The sequence below is a fragment of the Cynoglossus semilaevis genome, chromosome 9 (assembly GCF_000523025.1).
Source record: "Cynoglossus semilaevis isolate Cse_v1.0 chromosome 9, Cse_v1.0, whole genome shotgun sequence".
Classification (NCBI taxonomy): Eukaryota; Metazoa; Chordata; class Actinopteri; order Pleuronectiformes; family Cynoglossidae; genus Cynoglossus; species Cynoglossus semilaevis.
This window is the reverse complement of record NC_024315.1, coordinates 17,081,185-17,090,496: the sequence shown is the minus strand read 5'-3', so window position 1 is coordinate 17,090,496 and position 9,312 is coordinate 17,081,185. Positions and strand designations below refer to the sequence as shown.

General features: G+C 39.1%; 2 protein-coding genes and 1 non-coding gene across 6 annotated transcripts in view; 2 read left to right on the top strand and 1 right to left on the bottom strand.

The window, feature by feature from the left end:
- LOC103384256 (fibrous sheath CABYR-binding protein) lies at window positions 1–3,700 on the top strand. The gene is made up of 4 exons (XM_025058495.1): window positions 1–109; window positions 1,827–1,924; window positions 2,087–2,159; window positions 3,429–3,700. The coding sequence occupies exons 1-4, from the start codon at window positions 37–39 to the stop codon at window positions 3,698–3,700; spliced, it is 516 nt and encodes a 171-aa protein (XP_024914263.1). The 5' UTR covers window positions 1–36.
- Window positions 2,970–3,061, bottom strand: trnar-ucu (transfer RNA arginine (anticodon UCU)). The gene is given in 2 exon segments: window positions 2,970–3,005; window positions 3,025–3,061. It is a non-coding gene; the product is annotated as a tRNA-Arg (tRNA).
- A 2,242-nt stretch (window positions 3,701–5,942) lies between the features above and the next one.
- Window positions 5,943–9,312, top strand: part of elf2b (E74-like factor 2b (ets domain transcription factor)) — a 17,894-nt gene continuing 14,524 nt past the window's right edge. For 2 of the 4 annotated variants that reach the window (XM_008317709.3, XM_008317707.3), the window contains exon 1: window positions 5,947–6,219. The gene's annotated coding sequence lies outside the window, so the exon portion shown is untranslated. Of the gene's footprint in view, window positions 6,220–6,240; window positions 6,424–9,312 lie in introns of those variants that run through there. The other 2 variants (XM_017035342.2, XM_017035340.2) reach the window with 2 other exon arrangements.

Sequence of the window (9,312 nt, the reverse complement as noted above, 5' to 3'; positions counted from 1 at the left end):
TCTCCGGACAGACCTGTGTAAAACAACCGGACAAAGATGCTGTGCAGACGGTCACTGCAGTCAGTCGCTCCACTGGCACGGAGCGCTTTAAAACCAGCCTGCAGGAACGGTGAGTCTGTGTTATAAAACATATTGATTCATAAAACCAAACGAAACAATTCAAATGATTGAAATGTGAAAAATATTGAACGCCTGGAACTGACTTTTGGATTCGACCGAAATCGACATTAAAAAAAACTTTGTTAAACTCGTTAAAATGATATATTATTTTATTAAAACAAAGACTGTCCGTTTCAGAACAACTGCACTAAATCACATATACAGTAAATACTGTATATGTGCAGACTGGGGCTGCAGGAGGAGGAGGTGCACAGGGGGGCGTGTCCTCCTTTAGGAACACTAAGTCCTGGACGCTGGACGTTATGAAAGAATCACAGAACTGTTTGCTTTTCAGAAGTTTTCCTTTACCATGTGTCGTTCCATTGTTGGTGTAATTTATCAGTTGTTCAACATGTTCATCATTACCTTTTCTATATACCCATTTGTAGGTCTCCTGTACTAGGAGTGTTGTGATAGTAATCTAAGGAACTACAACCACTGATAACTGTAGCTTCTTCGCTGTGACACAAATACAAACAAACTAGATTCACCCTAGTGTGCAATGTCATGCCCCCGTGGGGCCCCGCTCCCATCTTGGGAACCACTATAACATTATGTTGTTTAAACATCTTTGTGGTCCACACACAACAAACTTCTTTTGGTCCAACAGGAAAACGCCTGTTTGTCCAACTGACATATGGACAGGACAAGTGGACACCGATGTTTTGGTTTGACGTCTGTTTCCGCCTCTGCAGGGATTAAATGGTTACCAGAATAAAGAACCTGGATTTGAACTTGTCAGTGTTGCTGCTGCTGCTGCTGCTGCTGCTGCGACTGAAGTTTAAGAAGAGCAGTAAAAAGATTATTCATTACTGCAAGTTTTGGGGAAAAGCAGAAACAACCAGAGCTTCTTTAAATAAATGACCTTCATGACCTGGGAGTTAAAGTTTACTGGTGAATATTCATTGATTTCCTGTGAGGGTGAGGGTGGGTGGGTTCTTTGTTGGGTTTAGTTGTAGAAACTAAATTATCGACGTCTACAGAGATGCAGTGTTCTCGTAGCACTGATTCACCTGAACACATGCATGAAGTGTGTGTGACTGCTTGTTCTGTACACTGTGTCCCTACACTGCTGCACATGGACACAGTCAGAGTACACAACACACCAAACATAGGGAGGGGGGGGCGGTGTCATGCCTCCGTCATGGTTCACTCTGCAGACCTATTCATACGGGGGGAGGAGTTACATGTGCCTCCGTGCATGTATGTATGTGTTTGCAGGGAGGCTGTGGCGATGAAGCTGAGTCAGCACCTGTGGCCCAGGGATTAACTGTGACGCTGCTGCTGGTCAGTAATCTGACGGAGCAGCCTGTCAGAACGACTGGAACTGACTCATTGTTTTAGACTGTGTACGATTTATCAAGACACTTTGTCACATGATCTGTTACACACGTATTACTACAGTCAAATGAAAAAAAAATTACAAGTCGACCTCTTTGGACTTTGGTACATCTGGAAAAACATGTACTTTACAGATGTTTTGATGTAAAATCATAAAAAAAAGAACCTATAAATGAAGGAGGAAAAGAAGAGTCCAATATGACTGATATTTCTCAGCTGCTCAGAGACCAACACTGTATCATATGAAGTATGATATCATGTACCACGCTTTAAGATGTAGTTCTCCTAATTTCCTCACCCTTCACCCTCACCCTTCTCTGTCTCAGCAGTTCCTGTGCGTCACATGGCTTATGGAATTCCTAGTGGCTCTTCCAACAGGAAGTACTTCCTCCTGTGCGGGGGCCTGACTGCTGCAGTGGTCTACGTGAGTGATCAACATTTCTTTACGTGGGTCTTGAATATGTGGCTGGACACATGAACGTGTTTTCTGCTGAGCTGACGGACAAATAATAAATAAGTAATCAGACATTCTATCACTGATGGAATGTTAACACAACACATTTCAGACCTGACCTACTTTTCACAGGCTTACAAGTCAGTCAATGGTGAGAGTGAACGTCCAGAGGACCAACCCATCAGCACTGACTCGCCATCAAAAGGTCAGTGACACAAACACACACTCACAACAAGTGTACATGGTTTCACAAACACTTGGCTTACTTCAAATCATGTAGAAAGGATTATATTTTAATTTAAATGGACTTTAGCAGTTTCAGCGTCAGGGTTTATTGTCAGTTAAATGACCAATCAAATGAGGAAACTCCTGAGCTTCTCCTTTTAGCTTGTCTTGTTAGCTCCTCCTATTAACTTCTTCTGAGGGCACCAAAAAGCACAGCAAGTTAGTTTCCTGTCAGTGACAGCCTGTGGGCTGGATTCTTACCTAATCAGCCAGTAATCAGGAACACGCTAGAGAGATTTTTCTCAATAGCTTTTTCTCGCCTGTCTGAATCAATTTCTGTCTCTAAAGTATTTGTCAGCTCAGGTTTTTTCTGCTAGAGAAGAGAGAAAACTCACTGACATAAAGCAACTTCTGTCAGTGGATCGGTCATGTACAGTAATACATGGAGTTTCAAATGATTTCTTTGATGGCTTTCTGTGAGAGTGGAGAGAACAGATCAGAGTAATGTGAGGGGTAGAATGTTGCAGGATGACTAGTTAAACTAGTTGAGTTTAATACCATTTAAAAAAACATTTTCTCAAAGATCACATTAAAGAACAATATATATTTATAATATATATATATATATATTTGTGGTACTTTTGAAAGTAACTCAACTTTTGGTAGTAAAATGACAATAAAGACTATCCTAAGTGTATTTAGTGTTAACCTTCTTTAATCATGTGAACTCCCTTACTTCCTCTTCCTTTCTCAAAGTCAGTCCCACCGTTTTCAATAGTTATCAAAATCACGACTCTGGTGGGACTCGAACCCACAACCTTTGAATCGCTTCCCTCGAGCTTTGCTAGAAGTCCAATGCGCTATCCATTGCGCCACAGAGCCTGTGAGGCGAACTCTTAGTGGGTGTGTTTTTAATTTAGTGGGTGGAGCCCTGCGTGAACCAGAGGCGGATCTGAGAGTCTGGGTAAATGAGTGGGTGGTTAGTGGGTGTGGAGTGTAGGACATTCAGAGGCCTTCACTCATTCATAAATTGCAGTGAAACTGTAGCTGTCTTTTAGTTCAACACGTAACATACGTCCATTATTATTTGAAATTACACTTTTTTATTTATCATTGAATAAATTTTCCTATAATGTATGCTACAGAAATATAATCCTTATATTTTCAAATTTCAAAATATGTACATTACACACTCTCACACTCACAAAACCCCACAGTCATATCTGACTACAGTGTTTTTTCTCTGTAGTCCCAGAGGAAACACCTGCAGCTGCTCCTGTACCTGAACCTGCTCCAGTGGAAGAGACACCAGTTGCAGTAGAAGCTCCAGCAAAAGAAGCTCCAGCAGAAGAAGCTCCGGCAGTAGAGGCTCCAGCAGAAGAAGCTCCAGCAGAAGAAGCTCCAGCAGTAGAGGCTCCAGCAGAAGAAGCTCCAGCAGTTGAAGCTCCAGCAGTAGAGGCTCCAGCAGAAGAAGCTCCAGCAGTTGAAGCTCCAGCAGTAGAGGCTCCAGCAGGCAGTTGAAGCTCCAGCCAGTGGAAGAGACACCAGTTGCAGTAGAAGCTCCAGCAGAAGAAGCTCCAGTTGAAGAAGCTCCAGCAGTAGAAGCTCCAGCAGAAGAAGCTCCAGCAGTTGAAGCTCCAGCAGTAGAGGCTCCAGCAGAAGAAGCTCCAGCAGTTGAAGCTCCGGCAGTTGAAGCTCCAGTTGAAGAAGCTCCAGCAGTAGAAGCTCCAGCAGAAGAAGCTCCAGCAGTTGAAGCTCCAGTAGAAGAAGCTCCAGCAGAAGAAGCTCCAGCAGTAGAAGCTCCAGCAGTTGAAGCAGAGACACCAGCTACAACAGAGGTTCCATCAGTAGAGGCTCCTGAAGCTGAGGCAGCCACTGCTGCAGAGACGGCTGCTTAAACTTCTGACGACCTTTGTTTAGTTTAATTCAGGGAAAAGTAAAAGTTAGTTTGTCTTCTTATTACATTGGCCAATGACCACCAGGGGCCAACTCTATGGGCATGGTAGAAATGTGACTGTCGTTTACAATATGCAATACCACTGCTGGCCAACAGATGTCACCTTCTCATAGACATTAAATTAAAACGCTTCCTGTGCCAGATTAACTTGTATTGTTTTTAGGCCTTTGCATTTCTGCCATTATAAGGGAGTGGAGAGAAACATTAACAATAATTATCCTGAGCTTTCTAGTACTTCGTAGCTTGGACAAAAATCTTTTCAATGGTATTTCGTTATACCAAGATTGTGTTCACTGAAAAGGTAACAGAAAGTGTTGAGACCTGTGTGTAACATTTACATGTTTATGGTTATGATGCTGGTAAAGAGTCTTGGATGCGGTTGTTGGATGGTTCGAACAAAATGATATGAACTGCTGATGAATAGTTAAATTGGATTGTTGAATTGCATTAGCTACAGTGATTTTCTGACCTCTTCAGATAAGTTTGTTTCTTTAATGATTTAACTGATCCAAAAGGACTTTGTTCTGTACTACGAACCCACAAGTGTTCATATACACAATTAAAGGGATTATACTTTCTAGTTTTTAATTAATGTTTTAGGTAAAATAATGTTAAAGTGGCCTTAAAAAGTAGACACTGTCCAGTTCTGTCTTTTCTCTGAAACTCTGTACTCGTCTTCCTTGGCTCAGTCCAATCTTATTCCACAGAGTTGTGTTTATTTAGTTTGGGGATTTTCTTTCTTGGTATACATACTACTAGCTTTGTGGTGATTGAATTGATATTGTTTGAACAGAAATATGTTTGTTTGTAGTTTTGTGGAGCTGTATTTGTCATTAAGAATAAAACAAATACACATTTTGAAAAGTGTATTTTCTTTTTCAATTCTTTTTCGATCGTATTATTTCTTCATATAGGTGTCAGTCATCTTCATCTATCAGAATCACAATCGCCTGTCGATAGCAGGGATTTTGCTCCAGAGTCCCCTACCCTTAACTGGGAATAATAAACTGATGTGACCCGGCAGTAAATTTTGGACTAATTTCTTTGGTTATTTCTTAGTTAATGTTAAACCTAAAATAGGTCAGTAAAAAGAACATTTAAATGAAAACTAACTTTATTTTTAGTTTAACTGAAAATATAGAAAGTGTATCAATTGCGATGGTGATCTTGATGAGGCAGAATATAAAACATCTCTATATTTGTGGCCCAATGCTAACTTACGACTGTACTTTAATAAACGTATTACTTACTTCTCGTTAGCTTTTTTTTTTTTTCAAAAACATTAGTCCTAATATTCCGTCCGTATATATAAAGGTTTGACTTTATTCTCGTATTTATTTATCTTTATCACGGCCCTGATACTCCATCGAAGACTATGACCAAAATTCTTGAACAAATTAATTTGAAAAATCCTTTTGTCCTCTAGATGTCCCTATTGCAACGATTTGCACAAGAGTTTTTAGGGGTTTAGAGCTGGGAGTAACTCAAAATAATCTTTGCAGGTATGCGAACCTGACATATTAAAACGTGATCATAATTTGTGAGAAATAATGGATTATTTAAGTCAAATACGTAATTTTTGGTTAAATGAATGTAGAGGGACAATAATTGAACCTTGGTATGTTGGTATAAATATTTTGCAAGAAATATGAAAGAACATATTTAATTTAATTTAATTTTTTTATCAAACGTTTTCAGAAAAAACTGTGTTATGCTAGGTTTATGCCTGTCGTTACGTCGAGGACGTTGATTTGCATGAATGTTCTCGGTGAACTGACTCACTCGCTGTAGTTATTTGTTAAAGTTTTAATCCGGTGTCATATTTACATCGGTCGTTGTGTGTGATTGGTTGGTTATCCAACTGCTTTTAGCTCGTACACATAAAACAAAGAAGTCAGGTTAATGAGAGCAGTAACGGGGCAGGTGACGGTGAACGCGTCATCCGGGAACGTACACCGCGGACTGTGAAGGCAACAGAGGGGCAAGGGAACGCGGCATTAGCATCGTAGACCGTTACCTGCGGGACTCCGTCTAAAAAGAGACGCATAACTGACCATAAACCAGATTCGTTTACGGAAAAAAGGTAATCGTGTCTAACATACACAGAAAAAGACACAAACATGCGGACATAAATACACACAATCACTCATACTGAGCAAACTCCCATTAGCCTAAATGCTAACGGGCTTCTGTTCCCTGAGGAGTTGGTTTCCATTTAGAAGCAAACAGAGGGATTCCAGGTTAAGTGTTGAGTGAATGCGACATTGTTAGCCGCTGTAGCAACGAGGTTTGTCGGCTTTGTTTCCTATAAATATATTGCTTTTTCATATAGTCAAAATGCTAATCAGGCTAGCTAGCTTGAGCTAAGTTAACGTCAACATTTACTTTCTGTTTAGCTGCCTTGCCACGGGTTGTGTACACAGGTTAAAAATTAGCGCTGTTAGCTCAACATTAGATGATTAGCCACTCCAGGCTGCATTTAAATAAGTATGACAGTTGAAGTCGGGAAAGACCTTAATCGTGTATCATTTTAAGTGTTAGCGAATACACAATAACAATATTCTGTCTATTTGGGGAACCAAAAGCATAACCGTTAGTATCTAATGATTCTTTAAGGAACTAGAACCAGGGCCAATATGCATTTTAAGAGATAGTGTCAGGAGCAGTGTTTCGCATTTTTTTTGTTCACATAAGAATTCACAAAGAATTAGTGAATATATTTATCCTTTTTGTGTGTGTCATGTTCTGGTTTGCTTTGCTCTCATTCAGAGTGCTAACGTTGCGACTTGTGCGTTTTTTGTAAATGTTATTACCAAAACAGTGCTGCCCGTGGGGATAAATATACCAATTTTACGTCTAATAGTTCTACAGTTCTCCTCTGTTCTTTGGTTTAGCATACTCTAGCGTCTTCAAACTTTGTCCATTAGTTGACAACTGAAATAGTGTATAATCTTTTAAGCAGTGACATATTTGACTAGGTGTTTTGACAATCAAAGTAAAACAATGTTTTATTTTATTTTATCACCATAATTACAAATATATTGGTTGTGTCTCAACTGTGACAGAAAAAGTGGAAATATCTTATTTGTGGTTTAAAAGTTAGTCTTGTTCATGTGTGGAAAATGTTGCTGTTCTGTGATCTTACTATGATGACCTTTATGGGTAGAATAGCTGTTATGAAATGGCATAATGTGTTAAATTCACCACCATTTATGTAGTAACATCATAACATCCAATAAAAAGGTAAATAGCATATTAAGGTGGCTTCCCAGCATAACCAAGATGTGGGTGTCAGATGGAAAAACAAGTTATTTTTTTGGCTTTTCAATAAATATAATCCAATTTAATGAAAATGTCACCAGTACATTAACACACCATTGTGTGTGTGGTGAAGGCAGCAGATGTTAGAGGGCGAGTAAAGATTAGTCTAATATAGGATTCATTTCAATTGCAGGTTTTTTTTTGTTTTTTTTTGATCAAATCTACTCTAATTTTAGTCTTTCAGAAATCAAGTCACCTTCTTGGATGTTTTTTCAAATGGACATGATTTTCTATGGATACCACTTCCTTGTGTTTTAATTTTGATAACATTTATTTCAGTGCTTGAGCAGCTGATGTTGTTTTGATGGTTTTAGTGCACCTGTGTATATTGTTATTGAAATGTAAAACCCCTTCAAATTATGCCCCTCCACATATGGCTTGAAAGTAAATCAATGACATCACATCAGAATCAGCTTGTTGAACTATGCCTGTAGTGTGGTTATATCTTTGCCTGTTTTGCTGCTTATAAATTATTGACTAGCCAGCCTTTTGACCCTCTAGCATGTCCACCATTCTGAGCTAACAGCTGAACTGTGGTCTTAGGGTTGGGCATAGTAGCTTTGGCGCCATTGGAGCTAAGTCTGAGTCTGTTCTTTCCTGTACAATTGTCTGAGAGGTAATGGAATGTGTAGTCATTCAGAAAATCTTATATATATAAAACTGGACTGGGTGTCATAGCCTGACCCAGGTGAAGACAGCAACTTGTTAGTGGGTCAAGGTGTGGATACCTGAATTGTTTTACCTTAACTGCTTTTTATTCAGATATTCAGCAACCAATGGACCTAAAAACCAGCATTGACTAGTAGTTGGTTGGAATTAAAGGCTGCCATTTGGATTTTTTGTTCTAGTGAGCCTGTAAGGTGGGAGCATATATGTTTTACACTGCAGGTAGAACGTAATACCTTATGAGTATTTTAATGATTGATTTACATCTTTCTTTTTACTAATACTTGTGACCAACACTGTCCCTTATAATTTACTTTATAATGTAGAGAACTGTTTTGAAATACAAATACAAATGTCATTGATCCCAAGGAAGAAATTAATCATGGTTAGAAAATACTTTTCTAACCATGGGCTCTTTAGAACTAGTATATTAGGAATGGTTTTTGGGACCAACATTTGTTGAGCACCAATGCCAGATATTAGACAAGATAACAATAAACAAATAATAAACATTTACCAAATAGTAATGCTAGAATACGAAAAAGACTGGTTGTACAAAATCGCAAAAAATATTTAGTTCGATAAATAGAAAGAAAACTATGAAACAAAAATAAGTGAGAAGTAAATATACCCATTAAGTGCTTATGTAATTTTACTTATTGTCCAGTAAGAAGCTTATGATATTCTTTTTCCATAATATTTTTTCCATTTAGTTTAAAGGTAAATATATTGCTGCATTTATATATTTGAAAGCAATTTGGATACTTCTGGGTAAAAAAATATTCACAGTTTCAAAGGTGTACAGCACCACAGAACACAAGATCTCTGTGCTTTAGGCAGCTGGTCAACTGCTGGTCATCCTAAATACAACCACCAGCTGACGAGTTGGGTCCGTCCTGAGATACATTTCTTTTGCCAGTTGACAATCACCACTATGTAATACAATTAGCATGTGTATTTGTGTGTGTTGAGGGCAGGGCAGGGTACAAGGCAGCGCGTTGTACACCAGCAGCTTCCATTTACTTGGAACAAAAGCTCTGTTGTTATTGGACCATGTGACTCTGTCTGTGTGCGAACCTGCTCCGCCCTCATCATGTGACCAGAGCTGAGGGCAGAGTCTGAGAAGTGCTGAGTCGCTGTGAAAGGTTTCTTCCACCCTGTGACTATGCAGGCAGTGAGAGAAGAAGTG